The 15,932-nt window shown below is 47.8% G+C and overlaps 2 protein-coding genes across 4 annotated transcripts in view; one reads left to right on the top strand and one right to left on the bottom strand.

Moving 5' to 3' along the window:
- INVS (inversin) overlaps positions 1-15,344 on the top strand; it is a 160,199-nt gene extending 144,855 nt beyond the window's left edge. For all 3 annotated transcript variants that reach the window (XM_055123844.1, XM_055123846.1, XM_055123847.1), the window contains 4 exons: positions 985-1,627; positions 8,044-8,270; positions 9,099-9,173; positions 14,017-15,344. In XM_055123844.1, coding sequence (XP_054979819.1) covers positions 985-1,627; positions 8,044-8,270; positions 9,099-9,173; positions 14,017-14,162 — 1,091 coding nt within the window. In that variant the 3' untranslated portion in view covers positions 14,163-15,344. The remainder of the gene's footprint in view (positions 1-984; positions 1,628-8,043; positions 8,271-9,098; positions 9,174-14,016) is intronic.
- A 283-nt stretch (positions 15,345-15,627) lies between these two features.
- The window catches only part of TEX10 (testis expressed 10), a 49,206-nt gene continuing 48,901 nt past the window's right edge, over positions 15,628-15,932 (bottom strand). The window contains exon 15 of the mRNA XM_055123848.1: positions 15,628-15,837. Within this exon, the coding sequence (XP_054979823.1) occupies positions 15,724-15,837 (114 nt within the window). The 3' untranslated portion in view covers positions 15,628-15,723. The remainder of the gene's footprint in view (positions 15,838-15,932) is intronic.

Genomic DNA, 15,932 nt, shown 5'->3' with positions numbered 1-15,932 from the left:
CTTGGAGAGCCTGGCAAGCTACTGAGAGTATGGAGCCCGCACAGCAAAGCCTGGCAAGCTACCCATGACATATTGGATATGCCAAAAACAGTAACAACAAGTCTCATAATGGAGACGTTACTGGTGCCTCCTTGAGCAAATCAATGAGCAATGGGATGACAGTGACAGTGATTTATTTATTTAAGAAATAGAAACACAGGGGGCTGGAGTGATAGCACAGCGGGTAGGGTGTTTGCCTTGTAAGCAGCCGACCGGGGTTCAACTTTCAGCATCCCATTGGTCCCCTGAGCACTGCCAGGAGTAATGCTGAGTGTAGAGCCAGGAATAACCCCTGTGCATTACTGGGTGTGACCAAAAAAGCAAGCAAGCAAGAAAGAAAGAAAGAAAGAAAGAGGGGAAGGAAGGAAGGAAGGAAGGAAGGAAGGAAGGAAGGAAGGAAGGAAGGAAGGAAGGAAGGAAGGAAGGAAGGAAGGAAGGGAGGGAGGGAGGGAGGGAGGGAGGGAGGGAAGGAGGGAGGGAGGGAGGGAGGAAGGAAGGAAGGAAGGAAGGGAGGAAGGAAGGAAGGAAGGAAGGAAGGAAGGAAGGAAGGAAGGAAGGAAGGAAGGAAGGAAGGAAGGAAGGAAGGAAGGAAGGAAGGAAGGAAGGAAGGGAGGGAGGGAGGGAAGAAGGATGCAAGGGAGGGAGGGCTGACGTGCGACCCAGTTCAGTCCCCAGCATGGGCTGGCTCTGGTGGCCTTCAGCACTGCTCGGCTTGAGCAGCACCGAGCCTCGTGCCTGAGCACTGGCACCAGCCAGGTTGACCTGAGCACCACTTGGAGAGCCACCCACTCTCCGGGGTGGGGGGCGGGGTTCCAACACCGCCCTCCAGGTTGAGGCTGTAGGACAAACATGAGTCGTTTGTCCAAACCGATGATGGCAGTTCGTTACCCCGTGCCAAGTTTGGAACAGTAAAATCTTCTCCTCCTCTTTCCCTGTCTCCCCAAGAACCCTCCAGGGAACATCCCAAAGGCCGGCCCGCGTGTGTCCACTTCATCCCGGCCCCCGGCGGTGCAGGAGGCCGGCGCCGCGGAGAGACAGCGCCCGGCGAGCAGCGGTGCGAGCGGGGCAGGGTCGCGTCCGGCGTCCGCGGGCCCGACGGGGCGGGAGAGGGCCCCGCGCCGCCGCACGACGGCCCCCCGCACAAGCCCGCAGCCCCCCGGGCCAGGGGCGCCGGCCCCAGACGGCGTGCGCAGGAGCTCAGAGGAGGCCGGCGCTCCCCGGCGGGTTCCAGCCGGCCGGGCAGTGCCAAGGGCGAGGTGGCCCCCGCCGGGCCGCACCCTCCCCACCCTCGGACCCCTCGGAACAAAGCGACGCCCCCCGACAAGCCCGCGGGACGCGGGGACCCCGCCGTGGCCCAGAACCCGGAGGCGGTGCCCGCCGGGGACAGGAAGCGGGGGCCGCGCGCCCAGTCCCGGCCCCGCGAGGCCCCGGCGGCGGCGGCGGCGGCCCCCGAGCCCGGGCCGGGCGTGAACGTGGACCTCCTCCCCGTGGAGCTGCGGCTGCAGATCATCCAGAGGGAGCGGAGCAGGAAGGAGCTGTTCCGCCGCAAGAACAGGGCCGCCGCCGTCATCCAGCGCGCCTGGCGGAGGTAGGCGCGGGGCCACGCCAGGCCCCCCGAAAGTCTGGCCCGGGCAGCCTCCTCGGGCACGGACAGCGGATACCCCGTCGGGGAGGTGGCGGAAGACCGGGCGCCCCCGGGAGAGTGGGTGCAGAGAAAACCGGGTCCTTCTCAGGGCGCTGGCCCGTGGGGCAGGACCCTTGCATGCAGGAGGCCCGGGTTGGATCCCCCAGCACCGCCCGGCCTGGCAGTGGGCTCCCGAGCACTGTTCCGTGTAGGATATTTTCTTTGCCTTTTTTTTTCTCCCCTTTTGGTCTTCATTACCCAGGTAATTAGGCCTCACCGCAAATGCCTAACCCGGGGGCCTGGGGAAAGAGTGGTTGTTTTCAGCCACTGGGCCCCTGGATTGCTGCAGCCGTGGGTGTGGGAGGTCGGAAGCCACTGAGCGGCCGCGTTGGTTCTGAGTGCGAGTCCCTGGACCCGCGCACAGGCCAGGGGCAGGAAAGGTAGAAAAGGCAGCTCCAGGGGCTGGGCAGCTGGCGTTCACGCCGGGAGTCCCGCGGGAGCCTCCGCCAAGGCTCGGAAAATGGGGAAGGGGCTTCCTGAGACAGACAAGCAGCCGCAGAAGGGGATGGTGGGGGCCGCGGGAGCCGCTGCTGCACTTTCCCAGAGCCCTCGCGCAGCCTTCATCCCATGGGGCCCACCAAGGCCCGGCTCCCCGCAAACAGGGGCTCTGTGTGGGGCTAGACTGACGTTATTGGCGACAGGTGGAAACACGGTGGCCTGGGATTCTGCAGGTGGGCCTGAGAGGAGATAACAGGAAGTGTGTGTATGTGGGGGGTGGGGGAGAGGGGGGCGAGGCGGGCGAGGGGCACTGCACAGGCAGCGATGGGGAGTCTCTGCAGGGGTGGCGCACAAGTGCTCGGAGTTTGCCTGCTCCCCTCCGCTCTCCCGACCACACGGGGAGTGTCAGGACAGGGGCTGCGTCCCTGTTTTCTCTTCCAAGCAGATGGTCTCCGATGGGAAACGTGGCACATCCAAGGGGTGCAGATGTGCCAATCCGAGGGCGCTTCCTGTCTATTTTCAGGGGAGACTGTGCCAGTTGCAGGTGAGGCCAGGCCTTGGGCTCCTCCTGCTGGCCTTACACTGGCCCAGGGTGTCGGCGTGGGGGGCCAAGACTCACCCTGCCCGGGTGCCACATGCTGCAGCCTCTCCCCATCACCCATCACTCGGGGGAGCAGCACAGGGATTAACCAGCAAGTGGCAGCACCAGTTGCTCAGGCCTCCCCCAGTGTTTTAACTGAGAACCAGGATCCACGCGGGCCACGTCCCGCGTGACAGGCGCAGCCACTCCCTGGCAGGCTGCCTGCCCGTCAGCCTGCCCGCACCTCCTTTGAAGTCAGAAGCTGACAGGTCCTGTCAGGAAGGGCCCCAGCAGCAAATGAGTCTTCAGTCATCCCCTCTCTCTCACACGTACAAGAATGGGGGCATACAACTTGTGCCCGGCTGAGCAGGCAGAACTGCTGGCCCCTCTGACTGCACCATTGTACCGCCCCAGGGCCTGCCTCCGGCCCCACTGGGGGTGTCCTATGCCCAGTGAGGGTGAAAAAGCCAAATTACTTCAATTACAGCCTTATACATCTGTTTACTTTGGACTGGAGCGATAGCACAGCGGGTAGGGCGTTTGCCTTGCACGTGGCCAACCTGGGTTCGATTCCTCCATCCCTCTCGGAGAGCCCGGCAAGCTACCAAGAGTATCCCGCCCGCATGGCAGAGCCTGGCAAGCTACCCGTGGTGTATTCAATATGCCAAAAACAGTAACAAGTCTCACAATGGAGATGTTACTGGTGCCCACTCGAGCAAATCGATGAGCAACGGGACGACAGTGCGACAGTGCTACATCTGTTTACTTTAGGTTCGGGGCCGCAGCTAGCAGTGCACAGGAGCTAGTTCTGGCTCTGCTCAGGACTGACCATTAGATGGGATCGGGCAAACATATGCCATGTTGGGGGGTTGGCATGGGGTCAGCCACATATAAAAAGAACAAGTGCCCTCAACCCCTGTACTATCTCTGGGGCCTGCACCTCCCGCTTTAAATACAGGAGCTCAGGGCGCTGTCTTGGGCCATGTCAGGGGTCTGACACCCTCAGGCACGCTGAACAGAGGCTGGGGAGCAGGTCTTGGCTCCTAAGTGCCAAAAGGGTAGGCTGCCACGATGGCGGCTGCTGAGGAAGAATAACGGTGGACTGGAAAATGCGTGGACCAGGGATGAGTAGGTTCAGCCTCCGACCAGAAGGAGGTCTTGTGTGAATTTTACTGCTAGTTGAGGTTTGGCTGAGGGGCACGAGGGGGTGGTTTGGGATAACGCCTGGCTCAGAGGTGACTTCCAGCTCAGTTCTCGGGTTGGTCCCTGTGGGGCTCTGGGGATCGTGCGGTGCCAGGGAGGAAAGCCAGGCCTCCTGCTGGGGAAGCTGCACTTCAGCCCAACTCTCTCCGCAGCCCGAGATTTGATGGTTGGGAAGAACGAAGTCAGGATGGGCTGGAAAACTGCATCGGCCAAACACATCTTTTGATCTGAACGTGTATGAGCCACCTTCCTGCCAGCCCCTCTCCAGCCTGTTGTGGGGTGGCTCAGCAAGAGGAGGCCGAGCCAAAGCAAGAGCCTGGGGCCAAAAGGGACCCTAGGGCACACTGGGGTCCTCCACAAACCGGGAGAGAAGATTTCCCCTGAGCCGGGGGAGCGGAGGCCATTATCCTGACTGCTCTGAACTCCCCATCACACACAGACCAGTCAGGCTCCAGTGGAGCACTGCCCACCGATGGCCTGATCTAGGACACACCAAGCCCTGGGGTACCTGCCGCCAGACCAGAAGTATGACAGATACCTCAAGGAGAAACTGGGTGACAGAGCAGTATTCCCCCTCCTTCCCGACACTTCCTGTTTTATTGGCTCCCTATTTATTATTCTACTTTCTAGTGTTTTGATTTTGATGTTACTATGTTTTGACCTTTCTTTTTCAACCATGACTTTTGTGTAATTGATCGTCATCCCATTGATCGTCGAATATTCTTCTTGAGCGGTTTCAGTAATGTCTCCATTCATCCCAGCCCTGAGATTTTAGAAGCCTCTCTTTAATTGTCCTTCCCAACGATGCCGCATTGGAGGCTCTTTCAGGGTCAGGGGAATGAGACCCAGCATTGTTACTGGTTTTGGCATACGAATAACACCATGGGGAGTTTGTGAGGCTCTCCCATGTGGGCAGGAAACTCTTGGTAGCTTGCCAAGTTCTCCCAGAAGGAGAAGTAGGCTATAAAATGTCCGGGAGCTTGGTTTTAAGTCTCTGGATGTTGGCCGTTGGTGGGATTACACGGCGCCGGGGGCAGTCCCGGGTGTGACCGCCTAGCTACAGCTACTGGAAAATGGGGAATCTGGGCGGAAGAGGCCCAGTCCTGATCCGAGAAGGCTTGGAGGTCTCAGCCCCGGGTCACCCGGGTTCCTCTGCCAGTTCTTCATGCGCGAGGTTCGTCCGAACGTGTGGAGAGGGGCCTTGAGCACGGCTGTGACTAGGCTGTGGCAGTGTTTGTCAGCGGGAGCTCTGCTCGGGGCAGGGAGGGAAGCTGGAGTCCACCCTCTCCGAGGGGCCCCAGGGAAGACAGCCAGGTGCGTGGGCAAGAGACTCTGCGTCACTCTCTTCCGGGAGTTTGGTTTTAAGTCGCATTTAAGTTGTATAATTAGTACAGGTTTATTCCTTGTGGTTACCATGAAGTTTACATAAAATACCTTAAAATCATAAGTTTTAAACTGGTAAGTTGTTTTACTGCTAACTTTAGTAGCATTTCTAACCTTTTTACTCCTTCCCCTTTCATTTGAGTTAACCTCAATATATGCAATAAAATAGTTTACATTTTTTCACTTTGGGGGGCCTTGGAGGAAATGACAATAAGCCCCCTGGTAGCAAGGGACTGAATGTACTGCTTGGATCAGGAGATGCTGCGCAGGCTGTACTAGGAGCCACCAGGGCCACACCTGCTTGGGGCGACCAGAACTGCACCAGTTGGTGATGGGAGGACATAAAGCATCAGGAATCAAACGTGGGGCCTCACATGGCATGAGCTCCAGCCTTTTGAGTTCTCTCCCCAGCTCTGTTACATATTTCCACACTATGTGACCAATAACATTAATTATGGTTAGATTTACGGTTAACTTTTCATGAGCAGGGCTGAGGGTGAGCCACACCCAACAGTGCTCAGGGCATGCTCCTGGCTCTGCAGTTCATGAGATCCCTCTTGGACAGGCTCAGGGGGGGCCATACGGGGTGCTAGGATCAAGTCTGGGTTAGCCATGTGCAAAGCAAGTGTTCTGACCGCTGGACTATTGCTACACCCTGATTTACTGTTGACTTTGTCTCACTGCACCCACCACCAGAATTCTTATATTCTATTGGTTGATGCAAGGAAGACAAGTGCTTTAACCTCTGTACTATCTCTGGTTGACAATATTACTGTAGTTGTATTTGAGTTCTACCTACTAAGTCCTTTCATCTCATGAATTTGGTTGCCCGTATTTCTCTCTGGATTTGGAAGGTTTTCAGCCATCGTCACACTGTGTTTGGTGGTCCTGGGGATCAGAACTGCATCCTCACACATGCTCTGTGTGCTCCTAGTGTGGAGCACCTCATCACTGCCAATCTTTCCCTTTTCCCTCTGGGATTCTCATAGATCTCAGCATGTGTGTGTGTCTGTCTGTCTGTTGTTCTTTCCCTTCTCCTTCTGGGATTCTCATAGGTGTGTGTGTGTGTGTGTGTGTGTGTGTGTGTGTGTGTGTGTGTGTGTGCTTGCTTTTCCTTCTCATAGATTTGTGTGTGTGTGTGTCTGTCCTTTTCCTTCTCCTTCTGGGATTCCCATAGATTCGGGGTGCGCATGTGTCTGTCCCAGAACTCCCACAGGCTTTCCTCACTCTTCATTCTTTTTCTTCTGACAAGGTAATTCAAATGCCTGCCTTGTAGGTCACCGATTCTTTGCCTTCAAGCTGGCTTTTGAAGCTCTCTATTGAATTAAATTACTGTATTTTTCAACCCTAGTATTTCTAGGTTCTTATAAATTTCTAGTTCTTAAACTCTTTCATTCATACATTGTTTTCCTAATCACGTCTGGTTGGTCTATATGCTCTTGAGTTCCCTAAAACCCTGTAAGAGATTACTCCTAGTTTTTTTGGTAATAAGTCATGGAGCTCCGTATCTAAGCAGTCTTTACAGGTTCCTTTCTACAGAGATGGTTATAAATTGAGTTCGAGTTTCTGGATATGCCTGCTGCCAATATTCTTATGTATGTGGTATTCTTGATGTCTGTTTTTAGGCAAGGGCACCAAGGTTGGTTAGTGGACATCCAGCCAAGGATCAGATTCCAAATACCCTATCAATTTCCCAGAGTCTCTGTGGGGCAGGGCTCCAAAAAGAGGGAGTTGCCCACCATGGGCTCTTCTCCCACTGGAGGAAATGCAGGCTAAATGTTTACTTTTTGCTTTTATTGGGGAGAAGGGAGGGTGTTGAGTGAATACTCCAAGGTAATTCCTAATGGTATTCAGAGGACCAAATCAAACCAGAGCTGGCCACATTCAAGGCAAGTGCCCTAACTTACTCTGTACTATATCTTTGGCAGACCTTCTGATGTATTGCTGAGCTGACTGGGTAGCTGACCATGGAGGATGGATGGCACTTTGCTTAGATGTAGTTGCTACTTTAAGCCTTCTGATGTGTTCTAGCTTGGTCTCTTCCATTGCAGAAGGGTGTTTCAGCTTCACCCCTGTATTTTCATTGTCTTGTCCCTGAGTACTGTGAAGTCAGGACCTTTGTTACCATCTTGGTGACACCACTGTTATTCAGGCTTTACCACCCGGAAATGTGTACTGAAAAAACTTTTGTTAGACCTAATCAGGACAAGTGTCTGCTACTGAACAGGTTGTGAACAAAAGTTGGTTCCTTCCACAATGTAGTTTACCCTTTGTCCTTTCCCTCACCAAATACACAAATACCACTTACTAACTTTTCTGCACAAATGCATTCACCTCTGCCAGTGCCAATTCTGCTGCCTAGAATGCCCATCTCTACCATGGCAAGCTTTGAAGTCTAGCAAAATATCAGCTATGTAAAGTCTTGCCTGACTACAGTATTTCCACATCTTTATCATGTCATCAAGCCTTATGTAGTACTGCTTATTCTGCATCTCTTCACTGCCCCCTGTTCTACGCCAAGAACAAAAACTCATCTGATTCTTAGTTCAGAAAGTATTTGCTGATGTTAAAAGAAAACAACATTCAACACACTGCCCCTGAAATTTAGAAATAGAAGCCTAGATGAATTTCCCAGATGCTCAGCAAATACTATACCCATATCTTTTGGTTTCTCAGTATGAATCTTAAAACCTCTCCCCACTTCTGCTCCCAACAGCTACCAGGTAAGAAAACACCTGTCCCAGCTTTTGCACATGAAGGAGCTTGGAGCCAGAGATGTGGACGGACGGAATCAAGAGTGTGTGGCACTTCTCCTCCAGATTTGGAGAAAGGAACTGGAAATAAAACTCCCTAAGACCACTGCAGTTAGGACCACGAAGAGTCCATCCAAGAGTGGCTTGGGCACAAAGCCTACGAGGCATTCGGTACTCAAGCAAATCTATGGTAATTGTCCTTCTGTGCATTTTGTTCTTTGTAAGAAATACACCGAGTGTCACAACAGATCTCAAGTGGGATTTACAGGGGAGAATTTTTCATTCAGGAATTTACCATACTTCCAAGTACCAAAAACATTCTCAGTATACTTAGGAACTCCCTTCCAGCAATTCTGGGTCAGAATCAGTTTTGTAAGGCATACAGATATCTCAACCTAGAATGTCTTCCAGTGAAGTGATTTTCTACTTAAAAAAGAGAGAGAGAGAGAGAGAGAGAGAGAGAGAGAGAGAGAGAGAGAGAGAGAGAGAGAGAGATTTTCTACTGAGCTTTAGACTGAAAGCTATTGTATCCCTCTCCAAACCATTTCTTGGGTCTCTGTGGAAAACTTGTTTGGAACTCTAGACAGAGGCAGACCCTGCCGGCCTCACTTCCTCTGGCCTTTCACAGACTAATTAGTATGGATGCCCATCTGTGGGAATGCCCCCAGATCTCAGCACTATAGTAAATGCTTGTTCAGCAGATGAATTGCTATATATTGAAACATTTTTTATCCCTGGAAAAGAGCCCATCCAAATAAACTCAGCAAAGAATAAGTCTGGCTCAGTCCCCAACAAAAAAGAAGTTGAGCCAGGGTATGTTTAGAAACAAGATCTATAGTTCAGGCAGCCAAATCTCAGGACTTTATCCTGGACCTACATGACATTTCAACACCGTATGTAATTTATCTTGGCAGACACGCACAAACTCAAAACTTCTACCTCAATACGGAATTCAGAATTTGTTCAGGGTACAGATGTCACTGATCAGAGAGAAATAACTATTGTTGGTTAATTTCAGGTTCTTCTAAAGAAGGAAAAGTGCATCATCCCACAAGATCTTCAAAATCCCATTCTGTGCTGCATCTCAACTCCGGTAAGGCAGCCAGTGCACGGGCAAAGCACACTGGGGAGAAAATGTGGGAAACAGTTCCCTTTTTCATTTTATCCCCAAAGATGGGAGGAATTAGATTAGAAGATACTGCAAGGGGTCTCCAATAGTGACTCGCTTTCAGGTTATGACTATCTTTTTTATGCCCCTGTCATGGAATTATTACTTGGAATTATTACATGGAATCAATACCTTGGCCTCAAGAGGCTAATTTTCACAACCACAAGATATTAACATTTCCTTCAGAAGCAATAAATGGTAACTTTCAACCCACTTTTACATACTTAATTCACATAAAGATGAAAATACTTTAAGTGAACCTGGGATTTCTTATTCCATTTTGGTTTCACTTTAGATTCTTTCATCTGTTTGGGGGCCTAGAGAGATACAGCAGGTAGAGGCGACCTGGGTCCTATCCCCGGCATCCCATATGGTCCCCTTAAACTGCCAGGAGTGATCCTTGAGCATCACTGATTATGGCCCAAAAGCCAAAAATAACAAGAAAAGATTCATCTGTTTCGCAAAGAGAGAATAGTCTGTAAACCACACATTCTGGCTTTCCCGTTAAGGACCCCAACCCTATGCCCCAGTAGGTGTTTCCTAGCACAGGTTCAACAGTGTACACTCTCACTCATACAAGTGGCCAGAGAACTTTTCCTCAGTTGCAGTTCTAGTGTTTAACTCAGAGCTCCTTCATTCATATCAGCATTAAATTTGGGTGATAAGTTCAGTGCTGTCAGCAGTTAATGCCAAGTCCAGTGTTTCTCATGGGTGGCTATGGCAACACACTCCTTCCCCCATCTTCTCTGACCCACAGTGAATCTGCAAGCAGAGTGCAGCTGGGAAGGTGAACAATGACTGTCAGCATGAACTTTAACATTCATTTAGTTTTTGATAGGAAGAGAAACCTGGCGAGGGGGAAGAGTAATTACTGCCAAAACTTTAATAAGATTTGGGAAACTTATGTAATATAGGCAGACTGATCAGGGAATGGTGGAAGGGTAGTGAGAATGATGGGCCCTAATTCTCAGGGACGTTTCTGTGTTTAACAAAAAAAAAAAAAAAAAAAAAAAGACCTCTCACTATGCTATCATACTTGAGTAAATGGAGTAGTTTTAAAAACAGAAATGTTAGATGTAACTACCAGAAGTGACATGATATAATCAAATGTTATAAGTTAAAGCTTTTTCTTCATTTTGTCTCAAGACAAAATTTTAGGGCTATTAGAAAACTGAAAGTAAACCTGTCAAGATTGTGTCTGTGTGTTGCTAAGGGACTTGGTAGAGTATAAGCCATACAAAACAGATCATAGATTCTGTTTTTGGATCATACCCAGCAGTGTTCAAGGCTTACTTCTGGCTCTGCACTTAGGGATTGAACCATGTCCAAGGCAAGCACCCTTCTGAACTACTGCTCCATTCCCAGATCATGGACTCTTAAAATCTTTAACAAAAGAGCCTGTTGTCCCATATAAGTGATTCTGAGTGGCTTAAGAATGGAGAACGGTAATTCCTGAGTGCAGAGCCAGGAGTGACCCCTGAGCAATGCGCCCTGCATACAGCCAACCTGGGTTCAATCCTGGCATCCCATATGGTCCCCCAAGCACCACCTAGACTAATTCCTGAGTAGAGCCAGGAAAAACCCCTGAGCATCATTAGGTGTGACCCAAAAAGCAAAAGAAAAGGAGAACAAAATACATTCTTCCTAACCCTAAACTTCCTAACTCTAACATGAGAGAACACAATGTTTTGTTAGGCCTGTCAACACATATGAAGCATTAACCAGAGTGGATAAACTTGCTACACTTAAGCTATATATATTTTTTTAATATAGAAGGGTCTATAAATAATTCTTATGAAATGGGTTCAACTTAAACATAGTTTGTGTGATATGGAAACACAGTTGTCACGTTGAACCTAGGAGTATTCATTTTTGTCTTTCCTATGAAAGAGAAAAGTTCATTTTTCACTTTGAGAATTCTAATAGCCTGATTTTTTTTTTATTTTTTTAAATTTATTTTATTGAATCACCAAGTGGAAAGTTACAAAGTTCTCAGGCTTATATCTCAGTTACACAATGTTCAAATACCCATCCCTTCACCAGTGCCCATATTCCACCACCAATAAAAACAAAAACAAAAGCAAAAACAAAACAGTATACATCCCACCCCTTACCCCCCCAACCCACCTCGTACGTGAGTGATAATTTCACTTCCTTTTCTCTTTACCTTGATTACATTCCAGATTTCAATACATAACTCACTATTGTTGTTAGAGTTTCAAAACAGACTCACTATTTTTGTTGGAATTTATCCCCTAAGAATACAGCTCTATTAACAGGGAAATATTTGATAATAAGTTTTCCACTGATGAGAATAAAGAGATAAAATGTCGCGCGGCCGCTACTGCGGCCCTGTTTACAATTTCTGTATTATAGTAATTAAGTTCGCGAAGATTTAAGTTTGAAAATGAATCATTTCCCTTCCTGGAACAGCATGTAGCCAAAGTTAGTTCACAGTCTCCCTACATGGGTGCAAGCACTTGCTGGAACCCCAATTCCTAAAGCTGTCTCTGGTTCCCGCTCGGTCCACATCCACCGGCTCTGCAGAGGCTTGGGCACCCGGGCCGAAAACCCGGCCGGCCGGAGCCGAGCACCGGCCCCGGTGGGGCTGGCCCTGTATCCCGCGGTAATAGCCTGATTTTTGACCACCATTTTCAGCTTAGGAATCTGGAATTTGTAGGAGCTCAAGTATTTGGGTCAAGATTGTTGTTCCCAATTTCAAACTGAAAAGATTCTTTTTTTTTTTAAAGGTTATAAAATTGGTTTATTTATGTAAAAGCAATTCAAGAATACCCAGTTAAAACCTTATTTCAATGCTACCCAATCCAACCAGAAGCAGTTAAAACACTTGGACATTAGGAACCCGAACATCAAACAAGGAAGAATGTATGGAGGCTTCGATTCCCACCGAGAGGGGAGGAGGCCCCAGGTCTTCTTCACAGAGGACACCTCGAGGGCCATGCACGTGTCCGCCCACAGTCTGGCTGAGACACTGAGGCGGAATTGGGAATATCCAAGTCAGGAGGAGATGAAGAATTCCATCTTCCTGTCTCGTGGGGGTCTTGAAGTGATTGAAACTTTAGCAATGGTCTTTAATGATAGCAAGATGCAACCATGTCTGAATGGGGGGAAAGCTTCTAGAGTTCTTCAGTTGTTTTTTTTACCTCTTTAAAGAGAGGGAAGCAAAAAAGAAGGTGGATATGGCAAAGATCAGGCATTGTGGAATATTTCTGGACATGTTTGTGAAGCAGCAAAAACACCCCTCCCACACCACACCCGCAGTCACCTCCCTACAAGCTACCCTCAAAGGATAGAAGCACAATACCTGTTAATGGCACAGGTAACAGTAACTCTAAATTAGGGGTCTTATCTCCTTAAAAACCAAAGAGGTTTTTTGTCAATTATGTAAATCAAGGCGATTCAAAACTATGTTTTTTAAAAAAGAAAAAAAGTTGCAACAAATGGAATAACCAAAACTCAGGTAGTTAATAGTGATGGTAACTAATAAATGCAAAATTTCACATCCCTATAAAGGGGCATGCAAGTGACAATTCAAGATAGTAAAGGGAGCCAAACTATGGTGGAGCTCCAAAATAGCAGCCCACTAAGGACTTTTATTGGTATTTAGAAAAACAATGCAAACCCAACCAAAAAAACCAGGAAAGACATATTCTTAACTTTTTTTGTTTTTAGGTGACATGACACCCAGTGATCCTCAGGGGTTACTCCTGGCTCTGTGCTCAGGAATCACTCCAGGAGAGCTTGGGACTCACCTTTCTTGTGTCTCTGCTCCATGTGACAGGAGCTGAGCAGGATCTCTTAACCAAGAGTGGGGGCACAGGACTTCCTCACTTGTCAATAACAGAGATGAATATATATCACTGTTTTTCAATGACAGCAAATCCTAAAATTTCATTGCAAGTTATAAAAAGACTGAAACAATTCATATCTTTATCTGTCAGCCAACCTTGAAATTGATGTAGTTTCAAACTCATGTATTTGCTGGAATAACAAATTACATGGCACCTAGGAAGTAAAAAGATTATGTACTTAAGTTGTTTTGTGTTGTAATAAGTGAATGAAGGGAAAAAAAAAATCTCATGCCGGTTCTTCAGGCAGATTTAAGATTATGGTTTCTATCTCACTTCAAGTGTCTCCCCACTCCGGGACAAGGCCCTTCCTTGAAGAGATGTCGCCTATTTGTAAGATGAGAGTAAAATGAAACATGGTTACCATTCTCTACAAGAACTGAATACTGGGGCTGGAGCGGTAGCACAGCGGGTAGGGCATTTACCTTACACGCAGCCGATTCGGGTTCTATTCCCACCATCCCATAAGGTCCCCCCGAGCACCACCAGGAGTAATTCCTGAGTGCAGAGCCAGGAGTAACCCCTGTGCATCGCCGGTGTGATCCAAAAAACAACAAAAATTTTTTTTAAAAAATTAAAAAACTGATGATTGCCTTATTTAGCACCAATGGTAGTCTAAATCTACACCTTTATTCCTCACCAATGAACAACTCCCTTGACATTAAAATAACTCAAGCGGGGCCAGAGCGATAGCATAGCAGATAGGGCGTTTGCCTTGCACGCGGCCGACCCGGGTTCGATCCCCGGCATCCCATATGGTCCCCCAAGCACTGCCAGGAGCAATTCCTGAGTGCAAAGCCAGGAGTAACCCCTGTGCATTGCCGGGTGGGACCCGAAAAGCGGAAAATAAATAAATAAATAAATAATGTAATAACTCAAGTATCTCTGGTTTTTTGCAGTGAGCAACTTACAATGTATACCTCTACTTGACAACGGAAAGTCAAAGAATTTTTCTTATAATCTGCAATCAGCTACTCAGTCAAAAAAACAAAGCAAAGCTTCTACTGCCCGCGGAGGAAGACTATGTGCAGGAGAACAGTCTTAATTACCTGTTACATCTTTGGAAACTGATGCTATCCGTGTATGAATCTTACCAGGAATGTCAGATTGTTTTCTGTTCTTACACAGCACTGTTCCGTAAATCCTTAACTATCTGAAAAGACCTGGGTAGACTAGACCTGTGAAATATGCCTAGCTGTCTGCCTTTATGAGTCAGTAGTGTAGAAGGAAGAAATTCTAATTAATGGTAACGTCTACATGAAACTAGGAATGTGAGTACGAAAGGGACTGTTGGGTAGGATTTCAGCCAGCTGGAGCAAGCTCCATTACAGAAAATAAACAAGATGCAGAGGAGCCTGTCCTACAGCAGCTGCTTTTCACTACTTTCTGGGATTTAACACAAACTTCACTTCAGAGACCACACTTCCTCACTCTGACATCAGCCTTGAATTTCAGACCACAGCTATGTGCAGAAATTTCTAAGACCACGGATCTACTATATAGCTGAGAGTTCTCTTGCTTTCAATGAAAGCCAGTTTGCTGCCCACATACCCTCTAGAAAGAGCACTCTCACTGCTGAGCAGCGGCAGCACTGGACCAAGAAAGTAGTCAGAAGTCCAAGTTTACAGACTAGACTTTCCTGCACAATGTACCACTTCAGGCCTTCACATCTACTAATATTTCCTTCCCAACCTGCAGAGGTGAGCAAGCTCGTCAAAACTGCCATTGAACCACTGCCAGGGGAAACTGCTAACTACTCATACTCTAGCTCTCCAAAATATGTCCCTCAATAAAATTCAGTGACTCTGGGCTTTTTTTCTTAAGGGGAAAAAATACTACAGAAATGTAGACAGCCATAAACAGTGACGTTATTTGGCTCCCAAATATTTCTAGGATTACCTCCATTTTCTCTTAAGTTCACTGCAACTAAGTCCTAACATAAAAAAACCAGTGTTATGTCACCTCAATATTTTTTTGTTCAGGTTTCTTATATCTTCTTGATAGGTTAAATGTTTCTACTTAATTTTGAAGTATCAAATCACATAATTTTATAAGGACCATAATGAAACATTAATAAAAAATTATTTAAAGTAGTTACATATATAGATATATATATATATAGCTCAAACCAAGCATTGTGAAGGTACGAAAATCCAAAACCATGACTTGTCTTGACATCGTGCCCCTTAGAATAAAGGACTGAAAAACTTGCCTAAATGTAACTCCACACTAAGAAACTGTGATGTGTATAATCACTTCCGAACAAGCAAGCCAAACAAAACATACTGGTTTGTTACTGTCTGAATGAGGTCTGCTAGATGGGAACACAAATTCCACAAGAAAGGCACCATTTGATCACTCTATTCTGTAAATACTCAGCTTCTGTGAAAAGCAAAATATCACTTGTAATCAATATCTTGTGCTGGCCCAGGAAGCCACTATGTGCATTTGTGGAAACTCTCAAGCATCTTTTTCTTCAGTATAAAGAAAGTAAATAACTTCTTTAAAAGTTCAGCTTTAATGACAAACATTTATTACATCAGTCTCTCCAAAATTAAGGTAGGTACGAATAAGCAATTTCAAACACAAGACAGCACGGTGACTCTTCAATACACTGTACTCAATGCACTGGGCCCCTGTGGATGACCGGTGATATACATGCTGAAACAGAAATGCAAGTCTGTGAGCCACTGCTCCTGCACACCTCCACTCTTCAGAGTCTACAGAGAAACAAGAGGGATTTAAGAAATATTTAGTGGTGGGCTGGAGTGAAAATATAGCAGATGGGGCACTTGTCTTGTACGAGATCAATACA

Source organism: Sorex araneus, chromosome 1 (assembly GCF_027595985.1).
Source record: "Sorex araneus isolate mSorAra2 chromosome 1, mSorAra2.pri, whole genome shotgun sequence".
Taxonomy (NCBI): Eukaryota; Metazoa; Chordata; class Mammalia; order Eulipotyphla; family Soricidae; genus Sorex; species Sorex araneus.
The sequence above is the reverse complement of the archived record's forward strand: the minus strand, read 5'-3'. Positions and strand labels throughout refer to the sequence as shown.